At 37.6% G+C, this 15,756-nt stretch overlaps 1 protein-coding gene across 2 annotated transcripts in view; it reads left to right on the top strand.

The window, feature by feature from the left end:
* KATNA1 (katanin catalytic subunit A1) overlaps positions 1 to 15,756 on the top strand; it is a 35,594-nt gene that overhangs the window by 17,719 nt on the left and 2,119 nt on the right. For both annotated transcript variants that reach the window (XM_033101538.1, XM_033101546.1), the window contains exons 4-10: positions 1,144 to 1,324; positions 7,808 to 7,929; positions 9,050 to 9,155; positions 10,046 to 10,204; positions 14,334 to 14,460; positions 14,937 to 15,071; positions 15,386 to 15,512. In XM_033101538.1, the coding sequence (XP_032957429.1) occupies positions 1,144 to 1,324; positions 7,808 to 7,929; positions 9,050 to 9,155; positions 10,046 to 10,204; positions 14,334 to 14,460; positions 14,937 to 15,071; positions 15,386 to 15,512 (957 nt within the window). The remainder of the gene's footprint in view (positions 1 to 1,143; positions 1,325 to 7,807; positions 7,930 to 9,049; positions 9,156 to 10,045; positions 10,205 to 14,333; positions 14,461 to 14,936; positions 15,072 to 15,385; positions 15,513 to 15,756) is intronic.

Genomic DNA, 15,756 nt, shown 5'->3' with positions numbered 1-15,756 from the left:
GCTAGGCTCTCATCTTGTGCCTTGATGACATTTGTAACCTACAAACATCTCCCTGCTTTCTATGTTTTCTTTATTAGTATACCTGAAAAAGATATACTAAGGTCTTTCTAAAAGCTTTTCAGTGGCAGTTAGCTAAAAGCCAAGCCTCTGTATTCAGATCTACTTACTGAACCATTGTATCTGTTCAATATCATGTCGCAATGCTCACCATTGTCTTTATCGGTAGTGTCTTCATATTCCTTTACGTAGATGAAGCTCATTTTAATTTTATTGCTCCTTTGTTGATTTTCTTGTCTGCAGTTGCACCCTCTTATTCAGTTCAATTATTGTGTTTAGAGGCCCAATTTATTTTCTGTCTTCATGAGGCTATTGCCATCACACCAGGTGTGTCTCACACTTTCTAGAGTAGCACTTGCCTAGTTTTACATATCTTCTTCTTTCTTAACTAGAGGTATTTAAGGATAGGACGCCTCTGCCTTTGTTACTGCTTATTTTAATGACCCCAACCAAGTCTAGGGGCATAGTAAGAGCATAAAAAATATTTGAGAGGTCTGACTCCTGCCATAGAAATAAAACTGAAATGAGGTGATATGTACAAATGTAAAGTACTGTCTGCAGAGCTAGTGCTTATATCAGTTTTGTAATAGGAAAATGATTAAATTTTGTGAATTAAAACATGAGAACTATGAAACAGTCTAAATAAAATGGTACCAAATTGCATATATACGAGTGGATAAATGTTAATTCTACACCTGCACTGTATTCTGATTCTTTTGATAGTACTCTCTTCTCTGATAATTGCTCTGTTTTCAGTTTCCAAGAATCAGACTAATTTCTCAATCCCTCCTTGGTATACAACAGCTAATTTCCTTTCGAAGGAGAGGTGACAATCACTTGCCTTTCATTATGTCTCCCATGTGACCACACTGCATTCCAGTCCTCTCATTAAATCACCACACACAGCTGTCAAATTAAACGTTTGATCTTAGATTTCAGTGACCTTCAGTTTATTCAGTCCTACCTTGTGTTCAATTATTGCCTTGGCTTCTGTAGTTCATAAACTCTTATACACTAGTGTGTGTTCATTTATATTTGACCTCACTCCAGGAGTTGATTAATTTTAATGATGTTGTGTTTGATTAGACCCTCACCAGGTCCTAGAAAACGCCAGTCTTCTCAAAGCAGTGACCCTAAACCACACAGTAACCGTCCAAGTACAACTGTCAGAGTTCACCGTCCATCTGCACATAATCTTCACAATGACAGAGGGAAAGCTGTTCGTTGTCGAGAAAAGAAAGAACAGAATAAAGGAAGAGAGGAAAAGGTAAATGCTGATTTTCATAAATGAAAAAGTTATTAACTTTAAAAAATGAAGACTGTACAGATTTTAATAATTTTTAGTCATTAAAACTGCCAGACTATAAGAAAACCTTAATCAAATCCACCTAGGCTAGGATTTTTCCCACTCACTATTCAACAGATATTTTTGGTTGGTTATGTAACTCTATATCTTGATATAATTTCAGACTTGAAAACAAGTTGTAGGAGTGGTATAAGGAACTTCCATATATTCTTTACCCAGTTTTACTAATTATTAACATTTTGCCCCTTTTGCTTTATCATTTACTCTCTGTCTGTCTTTTTTTTTTCCTGAAGCACTGGGAGTAAGTTGTAGATAACATGGCCTTTTACCCGTAAATATTTTAGAGTGTATTTCCTAAGTACTAGGACATTGTTGTACTTAAACACAATACAGATATCAAAAGCCATAAATTTTACCTTTCTATAGTACTGTTATGTAATCCACAGAACTTAATAAAATTTAGCCAATTAGGGGGCTGGCCCAGTGGCTCAGGCAGTTAGAGCTCCGTGCTCGTAACTCCGAAGGCTGCCAGTTCGATTCCCACATGGGCCAGTGGGTTCTCACAAGGTTGCCTGTTCAACTCCTCGAATCCCGCAAGGGATGGTGGGCTCTGCCCCCAGCAACTAAGATTGAACACGGCACCTTGAGCTGAGCTGCCTCCGGGATGGCTCAGTTGGTTGGAGAGAGAGCTCTCAACCCCAAAGTTGCCAGTTCAATTCCTCGAGTACCCCAAGGGATGGTGGGCAGCGCCCCCTGCAACTAAGATTGAACACGGCACCTTGAACTGAGCTGCCGCTGAGCTCCCAGATGGCTCAGTTGGTTGGAGCGCGTCCTCTCAACCACAAGGTTGCCGGTTCAATTCCCTCCAAGGGATGGTGGGCTGTGCCCCCTGCAACTAGAAAAATCGGCAACTGGACCTGGAGCTGAGCTGCGCCCTCCACAACTAAGACTGAAAGGACAACAACTTGAAGCTAGATGGCACCCTCCACAACTAAAATTGACACACTGTTCCCCAATAAAGTCCTGTTCCCCATCCGCAATAAAAATCTTAAAAAAAAAAAAAAATTTTAGTCAATTATCTAACGTCACTTTAGCTTTATTCCCCTGTGCCAGGATCCAGTATAAAATCACATGTTGCATTTAGTTCTCATGTTTCTTTTCGAGGTAACCAAAGATTTATTAGATTAGATTTAAAAAGCACAGACCATGAAATAAAAAAGATAACACTCCTTAACATTAACATCTTATCTTCAGATGACATTATTATGAAAATGAAAAGGTGATCCCTTGATTGGTAGAAAATATTTGTGGTACCTGTATCTGACGAAAGACTTGTATCCAAATCATACAAAAATTGCTAAGACTCAAAAATAAAAAGTCAACCAATTCAATAAAAAATAGGCACTCAGACATGGACAAAAGAAAATATTCCCAACAAAAAAACTTCATTTCTTTTAACATTATTATTATAATCTGAGCCCCAGGTTTTTCATCATAATTATTTTTGGTGTTAACAACCCAGTGATAATATCCAAGCAGAATCCACTAAAAGGCAGGAAAGCCCCACAAATAAAGGGTTCTCATGTTTTTTTAGTCTCTTTAAATGTGAACATTTCCTCAGCTTTTGTCTTTTTATTGCCTGGCATTTTTAAGAGTACAGGCCAGTTTTTTTGTAGAATGTCTCTCAGTTTGGGTTTGTCTGAGGTTTCCTCCGGATTAGATCAAGGTTATGCGTTTTCATCAGGAATACCACTGAAGTGAAATTTTAATCTCAGTGTATCATGTAAGGAGGCCCAGGATGTTTATTTGTTCTGTTACTCACGAGAAATTGGATCTCTTGGTTAAGGTGGTATCTGCCACGTCCCTCCATTATAAAGTTCCTCTTTTTCTCTTTATAATTTGTGGAAAGATACTTTGAGACTATGCAAATATCCTGTTTCTCCTCAAAATTTTATGTACTTGTTTTAGCATTCAGTGATTCTTGCTTGAATCAGTTATTTCTATGAATTGCAAATCATGATATTTTTTAAATGTCACTATTTCTTCTAGATTAATTAATTGGCACTTCACTGTAGGGAAAAGCTTTGTCTTCTCCATTATTTAATTATATCAGTAGGGACTCGTAAATTCTTATTTTTTTAAGTGAGTTATAATCTGTTACAGTCATTATTTGATGCTTAAAATTGTTCAAAATTTGAGGACTGGGAGATCCTTAAAGCTGAATCCTATGTCTTTTTGACGTGTGCTCATCGTTCTCTGAGCATTTCCTCATTTTCTGGCACAATAGGGTATTCCAGGCTCATCCCGCATGGTTACTATTAGTGAGGAATGGGAGTTAGAAACCAAGATTTCAGTGCCAATTAACATTTTTTTGAGGGCTTATACTCTGTTGTAATAAGAAACACATGGGAGTCTGAGAGCTTTGTTTCTGTCCCCTTTACTTCTACCTCTTCCCGCTCCCTGCGCAAGGCACGTATCCCGTGGCTGTGATGTAGTAACATACAGGGTAACTTGTTTGGCTTGCTGTGCCAGAGGACCCCTCTGCACCACCTGGGCAAAGTAAGAACTGTCGCAAAAGGCAAAGTCCCCAGTGCCACCCTTCCGCTCCTTTTCAGAACTTCTCATCAGCCCCTCCGTCATTCTTTCTTTAGATTTACAACCGAACTTTATAATTCTACATGAGAACCTCATCTAGTAACTAGCAAAGCCACATACTTCAGCACAGCCTTCCTTGTTGATAAAGATACAGGTGTTCATTTAGCTTTGCATCTTGTGCCATCTGCCTGCTCCGCCTCCTCGTTTCTGGAGGTCACTTGTCCTTGTACATCTGGACAGTTAGTTCTCCTGAGTCCCTCTGGCCAGGTAGTTCTATAATCCTACACCCCGATGCTTTCAGCAGCAGCAGTCCTGTTTTAGTTCCTGAAACAAGGAAAGGTGTGGGGAATCTGGCCTTCGGGAGTATTACCAGGACCAGAGTTTCCCTGGCCTGTCTCCTAGGGATAGGGTTAAAGCCTTATAACCCTCTGTGGTCTGCAGAGCACAGCTCAATGTCCTATACCTTTTTCATTTTATGTCTATACTTTTATACCCTGAGAAATGATGTATAGAACCTGAAGTACTGTAATCAACAAATCGGTTTTCCTAAAGAAACTAAATTAATATTTGCTTAAGGCAGGAAAATAGAAACCTCAAAAATACGGCGTGGTGATTACGAGTATGGGCTTTGGATTCAGGTGAACTGTATTTAAGCCCCAACTCTGCTATTTCTATGTGGTGTTAAGTTCTTAACTCTGCTTGTCCCTAGGTCCCAAAACTTTTCTGTTTTTTCCTGAAAGTTTACATTTCACATTTAAGTCTATGACTTATTTTGAATTAATTTTATTGTAAGATGTGAGACCTTAAGTCAGGGTTCATGTTTTGCCTATTTTTTGCCATTTGTCTCAGCACCATTTGTTGAAAAGGCTATTTCTCCATTGAATTGCTTTTGTACCTTTGTCAGAAATCAGTTGGGCACACTGATCAGTGGGTCTGTTTCTGGCTTCTCTGTTATGTTTCATTGGTACATGTCTCTCTACGAGTACCGCACGGTCGTGGTTACCATCGCTATGATAATAAGTCTTGAAATTAGGTGGATAGAGTCATCCCATTTTATGTTTCCTTTTAAAAATTGTTTTAGCTATTCTAGTTCCTTTCTTTATCTATATAAATTTTATACTCAGCTTTTCTACATCTACAAAGAATCTTGTTTGAGATTTTGATAAGAATAACATTAAACCTTTATATCAATTTGGGGAAAATTGACATCTTTATTATGCTGAGTCTTCCAATCCATGAAAACGTTTTTTATCTCCATTTGTTTAGATCTTTGAGTTTTTTCATCAATTGGCATTGTTTAGTTTTCAGAATGCAAGTCTTGGCATATGTTTTGTTAGATTCTATACCTAAGAATTTCATTGTTTTAAGTGATTATAAGTGGTATTGTATTTTTTTTCAGTGTCCCCATATTGATTGCTAGTATGTAGAAATACAATTGACTTTTTAAAAACTATTTTTTTATATAGTGGTTAAAATATATGGAACATAAAACTTACCATTTTAATCATTTGAAGTGTGCGGTTCAGTGCAGTTGAGGAAAGTCACATTGTTGTGGCGCTGCCACTACCATCGTCCACAGAACGTTTTTAATTTTGCCAAACTGCAACTCTCCCCATTAAACAGTCACTCCCTGTTTTCTGTCTACTCATTACTCACAGAACACTTCTGTACCCCACGTGTATAGGGGTTTTTCCTACACCAAGCTGCTGTTCTACAATTTAACTCAATTTTGACACTTTATCTACCTGGAGTTAGTATCAGAGTAAGGACTCAGTCCTATAAGACTTCCCCCATATCTGATGCCAATTGCAAGTCCACTTGTCATCTGTGCTTCTGACCAACTGGTACAAATCGGAGAAGACCAGGACTCTCTCCTTGGGCCCAGTGATTTGCTAGAGCAGCTCACGGAACTCAGGAAACAGTTTACTTACTAGATGACTGGTTTGTTACAAAGGATACAGCTCAAGAACAGCCAGATGGAACAGGTGCATTAGGGCGAGGTAGGGGGAAGGCTGCACAGCTTCCATGCCCTCCACATGTCTTTTTTAATTAACTGGTTGGAGACAATGAATTTGGATTTTGTGTGTATAATTTTGCCAGCTTTTAAAATAACTGGTTTTAAACCCAGGGACTGACCTCCTGGTTAATTGGTCCATCTTCAATTTCATTTTGAGTATCAAAAAGGAGTCTACGTTCTTTTTAACATCTTTGCTGCCTTCTTTCACCTCCTAGTAATAGGTAATATTTTCACGTTGAGCAAGTTATTATGTGTTTAAAGGAAATTTCACTAGTTCAGCTAATTCAATAAAATCCTATTAAAAATGTCAACATTTGAATTCTGTAACTCCTTTTGGATGACCTATTATGGAATCCTTTTTCCTTTCTGCCTAACTTAAATTTGTTTTGCTTTGTCTACAAACATTCCCTCAGTGCTGTGTTCTGTGGAAGAAAAGAAAGAACTAGAAAGTGCCTTCTATTTGTGTCTTCCTGGGTTTACAGTGTAAGTTCCCAGTAGTTGGGACAGTGTCTTCTTTCTATCCCCCACAGCTGCTAGCACAAAAAGGATTCTTGGTAAATATCTGTGAATGAATAACAGCTTCATAAATACTTAGAAGGAAAGATAACCTTCTCCTCCTTTAAATGCTATACAACACCTACCTTGTTTCTTTTAGGTTAGTATTGGATACTGAATAGTCTGTAAATTGTGAGACAGATGCTTCTTTGGTCATCTAGTGTTAAGACTTTGAATATCATAAATATTGGTTAAGTCTAGGCATTACTACAGACTTTAGACAGCACCATTGACAAAGAAATCATCGTGTTATGCGCAAAGAAAATATGGAGATGGGGTAACAATTATTTACACTAATGCAGAGCCTCAGAAATTTTCTTGGCTCATAAAATTCATGAGTTGCTCAGTAATTTTTTCACAGCACCTCTAGGACAAAAAATACCCATCCATTTATTAAGAAGATAGGTTCAAACAACTTGATGTCTTTTTTGTTTGTTTGTTTTTTGTTTATGTCTTAACAACACCTATTGGACACTGCAGAGTTTCTCAGACGTTGGAGTCAGAGTGGCATCCTATCCTCATTCCTCTTCCACATTGATTTTTCCCACTATATCTTTTATCACAGCAACTGTCAAAACCCCAGTTTTCACAGAAACATGGCTTTTCTGAAAGGAATGTAGCAGTCTTCATGTAGAAACTGGGGACTACCTTGAGCTGGTAGCTCACCCAGTGTTAAACAGATGTTGCTGTGTTTTCCTCAAAAATTTAAAATATCTTTCAGTGCCCTGTGAGTTTGCCACTGTCTCCTGGTGTACTTTAGTGTACAGTTGGGGACCTGTGGCCCCAATGACTGGCATCACAGGCTGGGAGGGAATCTCACCTAAGGACTGAGGGGTCTCTTTTGGAGGGCGGGAGGGAATAGTGGAAAGAGATGTTTTAGTTTTAGGAACGATGAGGACTGAGTAGGTGGTTAAAGACTGTGCTATAATCTTAGTTAAATAAGTCATCTGTCTGTAGCCTTATCTCCTTTAGCTCGTTGAGGTATGTGTCACACGTACCTGATGTACAGTAGTGACCACAGTTAATTTCAGTATTAATATTTTGATTCTCATCAGTTCATATGCATAATATTTTTATTTTTATTTAACACCTTTGCCATACTTTTATGTAAAAATAAAAATTGAGTATGAAATTCTGATTATAGTCTTTGATTCTATCTTTGTTACATTTATTAGCTTTTTAAAAAATATCACTTGAGCCCAATCTTTGTTTCTGACTCACAGAAACAAAATATAATTTTTCGAGTCAAAAGCTCTTGTTTTTTTCTCCCGATGTAGAGCAAATCACCTGCTGCAGTGACAGAACCAGAGACAAATAAATTTGATAGTACTGGATATGATAAAGATTTAGTAGAAGCTTTGGAGAGAGATATAATTTCTCAGAATCCCAATGTTCGATGGTAAGTTCTATCTCAACAAAATAATTGGTGCTGTTGATGCTTTTAGGACAGAAAATGGAGCACATGTGGGCATACACTGAAGATCAGTTCTTGGGGACAGAACCAGAGAACATGCAATGAGAGTGTGACACATCACTTTGGTTCAGGCTGTACCAAATATTTTATCTGAAACTTTTAATCAATAATAAAAAAAAATTTTTATTAAATAAAAAAATCTTAATACAGAATGGGAATAAGATCACAGAAATTTCATCTTTTTTGGGCAGGGACATCCTCTAATGGTGAAATGACAGTGATTCTTATGCTTCTGTGTTGCTTGTTATCTATAGGTTTATCTAGTAGATGCTGCTTTTATTTCCTATTAGTAGAGCAGTAGTTCTCAACTTTATTAAATTGTATCTAATCAGAGAACTGTAATTTATCACAATTAGTTATGAAAGCTCCCTTTCTCACAAAGTTAGTTAGGTATGTTCTGTTACATATTTTTTGTTAAGACCTTCAAAATTTTTAGGTGTGGTTTTGGGGATATTTAAAAATATTTTTTTATTTGACACATATACAATGAACATATATTTTCACTGAAAATACCATGTGTGCCAATGGTGGTGGTGGTGGTGGTGGTGGTCTAGTGGGTGGGGATGACTTCGTAGCCATCTCTGTGATACTCTAACTGTGCTGCATGCCTCTTAGGAGGGGTGGGCCAGAGCGGCAGTATTGCAGCCTGTCTCTGCTTTATGCCTTTTTTATTCTTTATCGTTTTTTATTCTTTAAATGGGCTCATTGTTTCTAAGTCATGGAGTTTATGGAATGAGCATCAGAAACAAGAGCAAGAATTTAAAATGAGAAGGCATAATAGTACATGAGGGGGCGTACAGACCTGGGATCGCATTCGCCGAGCTGAAAAATCATCTCTGACGAGAACTGAAAGTACGGCTTGTCTCCTTGTATGTGCCGGTTGGCGTGACCTCGTCACAGTGTATTAGGTCACAAGTGTCTGGGGAGAGGCGCTTAGCATTCGTCAGCAACGTGAAGTCCTGTGCTTCCAGTGGTTCTCAGCAAGGACTGCCTGGAGTTAAGTAGATAATCTAAGAGGTGGCTGATGAAACCTCTTCTCTTTCAGGGATGATATCGCTGATTTGGTAGAAGCTAAGAAGTTGCTTAAGGAAGCTGTGGTGTTACCAATGTGGATGCCAGAGTTCTTTAAGGGCATTAGGAGACCATGGAAAGTAAGTTCATTACTGTACGGCATTGTCAGCGGGAATGGCAAGTGCATTGCTATAGAAAGCCAATATTTATCTGTATTGGGGAAATGAAGGGAGAAAGTAATAGAGTAGGTAAAGAAAATTTTAAATTACAAAGTGTATGTTGTGTTATTTAGAATTTGTTTAGACCAAAAGCTATTGCAGGGTTCCCAGAATAAGAAATAGGTACAGTGTGATCTTAGGAAGTTGGACTAGGAGCAGATTTAGAATGAGCTTGTATTTGCAAATGTGAACAAGTTGCCCAATGCAAAAATACTCCCTTTTATGTGTCATGTTGCAGAACTTGTATCCTGTTCTTAAGAAATTAAGATATATCTGCATCTAATGCAGATATTCTTAAGAACTGAAACGTACCCGTATCTAATCAGGACTTTTTAAAGTCATGGGCAGATCTGAAAAGAGACTATCAAAAAACTCTTGGATTTAGAAAATGTGCTAATGGCTAATTCTGCACTTATTTTTAAAAGTTCTTTAAATGTTAGCGATAAGCAAGATACAAGACTATAGACATACTTTGAGTCCAGCTGTGTAAAAAAATAACTGACGTGTTTGAGCTAGCAGGAAGCATATCCAGTAGCTAAGGGTGCGTGCGTTAGGGTGTGATCTTATAACATCAATATTTTCAACATCTTCTCTCATCTCTCAGTTCTAAAATTTTAATAATGTTATTTTTTTACTTTTGTAATGGATAAAGTAAATTTGTGGGAAAGTATCCTTCTGTTTCTTTGTTTGTCTTTAATTTGTCTTAATATTATGTATTAGTTGGTTGAAAAATTCATCCTTAGTAATGGAATTCTTGTGAATTAGAACAATGGCAGATAAACCCTTCACTTATGCTATTCTATTCCCGACAGGGAGTGTTGATGGTTGGCCCGCCCGGCACGGGAAAGACCCTCCTTGCTAAAGCAGTAGCTACAGAATGCAAGACAACATTCTTCAATGTCTCTTCATCAACGCTGACTTCCAAATACAGAGGAGAGTCGGAGAAGCTTGTTCGTCTTCTGTTCGAAATGGTGAATGTTTGAGACAACTCTGATGGTCTTTTCCTCTGAAAGGGTAGAAAGTGAGCTGTAACTGTCTCCGGTGTATAGAATAGCCGGGCACAGGGACACTGTGCCCAGAAAATGTGCCTGTGCCCTCGGAGCTAGACTCCTAACTAACATGAGTAACTTGAGATTCTCTTCGTCCCCTTTCCTCTGGAGGAAGAGCCATCTCTGTTAGCTTACGGGCATGCTTACGATATGGGATCTGCTGTAGGAATTTGAAATTATGTTTTTTAAATCAGTAGGCTTAGTTATACTACGATGATGATAAAAATGTGAACATCATATGTAGTTGTGGAACTTAGATCACCTGCAGTCTATTAACTATACCAAATGCGCCAGCTTTAATGACACAGTCTTTGGATTAGGTTCTTTGTTTCTTACTTTGAGGTTCTTTTATGCTTGTCCGTTCCCACTAAGCAGAGTGTCAGCAGAAGTGTCACTCCAGCGAGTGCTGGTAGAGTGTTGGGTTGACTTCAGCAGCTTTTTAGACTTGACCTTGTTAAGCTTCACTGATTCTTTCAGTCTTGCCTCATTTAAGAAATAGTGTAGTTATATGTATTAGGGCAGATGCTTATTACGTAGATAGTGACAGAGACTTGCATTGTTAATCATACTGGAATAGAACCTTAGATTCCCATGCTAATATACCAGATCTTCCTTCCTGGGCTCAGAATAAGACAAACCAAGCAAACAAAAAGCCTCACAATTTCAGGTTATCCATTTTCTTAATTAGGTTGATGCAAAAATAATTGCGGTTTAAAAGGTTAAAAATAATTGCAAAAACTGCAGTTACTTTTGCACCAACCTAATATAAAGGCTTCCTGTTTCAATCCCCATTTTCTTTCTCCTTCAACTTTGAGAAATTCATAAGGCAAGATGCAAATTCCAACAGGTTCTTAATGGCTTATTAATAGTCCAAACCACAATAGGAATCCAATGGACAACCTCTGAGATCATTTTGAAAAATTAGTTTGCCCTTTGCATAAGGGGGAAAAAAAATTAGTACCAGTGTTTCAGAATAACCAGGCCTTTTAAAAATGTCAGCTAAATAGAATAAATGACTTAAGTGTGGGGTCAGTACAGTCGGTGGCCTGGGTTCAGATCCCACCTCTGTCACTTTCCTAGCTGGCTAACTGGGCAAATATCTTTCCTTATGCTGAGTTGCTTTTATCTGTAAGAGGCCAATAATACAGGACCTACCTCTGTAATGTTCAGTGGGTAAAACAAGCTAATACATGTTAATTCTACGGAGCCTGACTTACAAGGGCTCATAGATATTAGCTATTCCTTTTTAAGAATTATTTGACATATTTTCTAATGCAGGGTTTTATATTCAAGAAAACGGACCATTTTCTTCTATGCGGAAAGCCTCTTACCGAGTACTAACTAGCATGGTTTTTATAGTGAGGTTTATGAAGGCCTATCCAACAGCTTATTTTTCAGCAGCTTCACTGGTGTTTCCTTGGAAAATCTTAGCCATCATTAAATCAATCCCTGCTTATCTGAGCGTGCTGCTTTGTTACCCACTTGAGCAGTGGTTCATCACAAACTAGTGCGTGCAGTTTGGAGCTTCTGCCTTTGTGAATTTTGGTTAGGGCTCATATTTGAAACCAGCTTGATATTCTTCTGTTCATCATATAGACTTTCTCAAGGAGTAAAATTGTACTGTCTCCATCTTGGTTTTGACTGCTCTATAGATGACTGCCTCTCTTGAGTACCCATCCCCTCCAGCCCCTGAATCTCTCAAAGTGAGCATACCTCAAGGCCTATATTTTAAATGAGGCCATTTAGATATTATAAAAATCTGTCCAGGATTTTTTACACAACATGGTAACAGACATACAAAAACTTGATTTAACTTTCATTTTCAAATGTCAAATGATTTTAGACAAAAAGAATAATATATTGGTTCAGGTAACTGGGAATTTTCACAAGTTACATTTTAGATTTTTAGGCCTAGCATGATCCAGCAATACAGATGTCCTCGGAAATGTTTCTGACTTTTGGTTCTGTTTACCTCGTTACAGGCAGGTCTGTGGTGGCTAAGATAGTCATCAGAAGTTTAAGCCTTATTTTTATTGTCTTTATAGTAATCCCAAGGAAACTTGCCCTCATTTCTTCCAGCAAAATTCCAGGGATTAATGTTTTGCTTGTTTAGAGTCACATGTCCATGCCTGAACCCGCCAGTTTGGCCAGAGAGTTAGAGTAATCTGAGTGGCCACTGAGTCATACCCCTGGGACTCCCGTAGAGTTGGCCTCTTTTGAAGTAGTGGAATAAGAATGGAAAAAGGATGATTTATGAATGAAAAAGAGAGCTTCTCTTACCGGAAGGGATGCTGTGCAGGCAAAAACCATTGGTCCACTCCAAGTCTCTCTCCGGTGCTTTCCCGGATCATCCAAAGCCAATTTTACATGGGCTACATACAGTCTCTGCTTTAAGTCAGACTATTCTTTACACCCTCAGTATTTGGGTAGAATCAGTCTGGTTTTCACGTGGTGTGGCAACAAACAGATTGAAATATTATTTGTGTCAGTATAGGTTCTGTTGGCAGATGGTTTTTAGCTAGAATTTCAATTGTGAATTTTCTTTTTTCCTTTCTTTCCCTCAGTCCATTTCTTGAAAAGTACAAAATTTTTGGTACATAGTACCTAAAATCCAATGAGGATGCTTTATTAAAATGAAATTACCCCTTTGAAGGGAATTGATAACTTAGGATCCAAATTTTCAACTAGAAAAGAAAGGGAGATTTAAATACTAGGATTTTCCATATGAACAAACTAAAACTAAATTCATACTTTGGAGAGACAGTGCTTTCAACACCGTTAATTGCCCCTTAAAAGGGTGCTACTTTATAACCTCCTGGTCCAAAAGAATTGATAGGCCCAGTACAATTGCATGTTCAAGTCTGTAATGTTCACTTGCCACTGTGGACTTTTATTTTTACAAAAACCTTTAAATTGCTGTTTGTTCACTCAAGCTATGTTTTGAAAAATCTTTGTCATTTAGGATCAAAATTCTTGTGCAATGATTCTATAAGTTTGCATATTTTGTTTAAAAAATGATTAACAAACTTTAGTTATTGTAATAATTTGCTTCTTCATTCTCCTTAAGAGAAGGGCGAACTGTTGAGTCTCATAGAGCTATTTACTAGATTTATACTTGACTAAATCTATTATGTAATGGATCAGTCTTTCCTATTCTTTGGTTTGAGGAAGAAATGCATTTAAGGTACAAAAATAAACTTGGGGAATATTCAGCCATAAAAAGGGATGAAGTACTGTACATGCTACCGTATAGATGAACCTTGAAAACATTATGCTAAGGGAGAGAAGCCAGACATGAAAAGGCCATGTATTTATTGTATGATCCCGTTTATTTGAAATATCCAGAATAGGCAAATCCATAGAGACAGAAAATAAATTAATGATTACCACGGGCTGGGGGAAGGGAAATTTTTGGTTATCCTTCTGGGGCAATGAAAATATTCTGGAATTTGATAATGGTGATGGTTGCACAGTATTGTGAATATACTAAATATTGAATTGTATACTTTAAAATGGTTTAAATGGTAAATTTTAAGTTTATGTGAATTTTTTCTCAAAAAACCTCTGGGCCATATAAATTTACGCTTCTTTTATCCTTAAGAGGATAAAAGTACTTGTATTAGCCAAATGAAAAATGGCAATTTTATTAGAATTTCTTAGAAGGAATCTATGTAATTTTATTTAAGGTTAATGATTCTCTTTAACCAGATTTTTTCTGGAACTTGAAACACCAGTATCTGTAATGTTCTCCCTTCATAGTTATTCATGTGTTGTAGTACACAGGATAACCCTGTATTTATATCACTTACAATGTAAATGTATAAAGCCAGTTATAGTACTGAATGGTAAAAAAAATCATGTAATATTTAAGCATATGATGAGTCCATATTAGAAGCTGTGTTTTAGCTGTTCCAATTCTATCCTCTCGCCCCAATATTTGGACAAGAGGGAGAGATACACAGTTTGGCAGGCTCCTCAGCTATTTTCTAGTTGCTGTAGATTTATTTTTAAATGAAATAAAAACCTGGTATTGCATGGTTTCTTCCTTCAGGCTCGATTTTATTCTCCAGCCACCATATTTATTGATGAGATTGATTCCATTTGTAGTCGCAGAGGGACTTCTGAAGAGCACGAAGCAAGCAGAAGGGTGAAAGCCGAGCTGCTGGTTCAGATGGACGGTATGCATGAGCCTGTGCATGAACTGACAGCACAGGACTAGAGGGGGCTGGCGGATAGGTCCTGGAGAGTCACAGCAGTAAATTTGGGAACATTGATGGGTGTCATGCCAGAAATAATGGCTATTCACAGAGCACCCTTTGGCATGTACGCTGATCTCTTATTTTTAGTCATGAAATTGAAATAAATGCAAATAAATTGGCCGTAGAGGGGGATATGTATGCTTTTGAAAATTAAAATAAACTGGTATGTATTTGAGCTGAGCTGGTCTTATTAAAATTTGCATGCTATAAGAACTCATTTCACTCGGACCACAAATTCACGTACGTGTGTGCCAGTTTTCTAAGTCTTAAGGAGGCTTGAGGGTTACATTACTTTGTAATGTTGTGCTAAATATTTGATTACCTTTAAGTAGTAGAGCTTTATTTTGTATAATATGACCTAGTGTCTTTTTCCTTTCTCCTTACCTTTCTTTTAGGTGTTGGAGGTGCTTCTGAAAATGATGACCCTTCCAAAATGGTTATGGTTCTGGCAGCCACTAATTTTCCCTGGGATATTGATGAGGCTCTAAGACGACGTCTTGAGAAAAGAATCTACATTCCATTACCGTCAGGTATCTTCATGTGAATCTTGTTTGGAAGCTCATGTTAAGTCTTAGGTAGTTTCGCTTAAGAGATTTAAAAATTTGGTAATATCTTTCTTTAAGGGACAAATGTAGGATGTCTTTCTTTATATTAACCGGTTTGGCTATATCTAGAGTCTGAAAGCCTTGATACTAGGAAATTTAAAATTCAGTGAGGAATGGCTCTTAAAGTTTTAGGCAAATGAGCTGTAAGAGTTGGAAAACTCACAGAAAGTAGACTTCAGAAAAAATAACACTTTGTGTATGTTGAAGGCTTACATTTTAAAATTTGTTTCTATTGTTAGCAAAAGGCAGGGAGGAGCTACTACGAATTAGTCTCCGTGAGCTGGAATTGGCCGATGATGTTGACCTTGCAAGTATAGCAGAAAACATGGAAGGTTATTCAGGTGCAGACATTACCAACGTGTGCAGGTATGAATTATTTTGGAAGCATAGGTTGTTTTGTGGGTGTAAGATTATGAAGTGTTTATGCCAAATTAAGATAGATGAACAATAAAGACATACATTATAGTCTACAGAGACAAGTTTTGGTTTTGTTAACAAGTGTTAGCAGGTGCTGGTAAGATACTGGTGTGTCTTGCATGTCAGTGAGGAGTCTGCAGTTCATTTCAAAGCTACAAGTTCAAGAAGCTAATGTTAGAACAGGCGTAAAGTA

Source organism: Rhinolophus ferrumequinum, chromosome 3 (genome assembly GCF_004115265.2).
Source record: "Rhinolophus ferrumequinum isolate MPI-CBG mRhiFer1 chromosome 3, mRhiFer1_v1.p, whole genome shotgun sequence".
Classification (NCBI taxonomy): Eukaryota; Metazoa; Chordata; class Mammalia; order Chiroptera; family Rhinolophidae; genus Rhinolophus; species Rhinolophus ferrumequinum.
The sequence above is the reverse complement of the archived record's forward strand: the minus strand, read 5'-3'. Positions and strand labels throughout refer to the sequence as shown.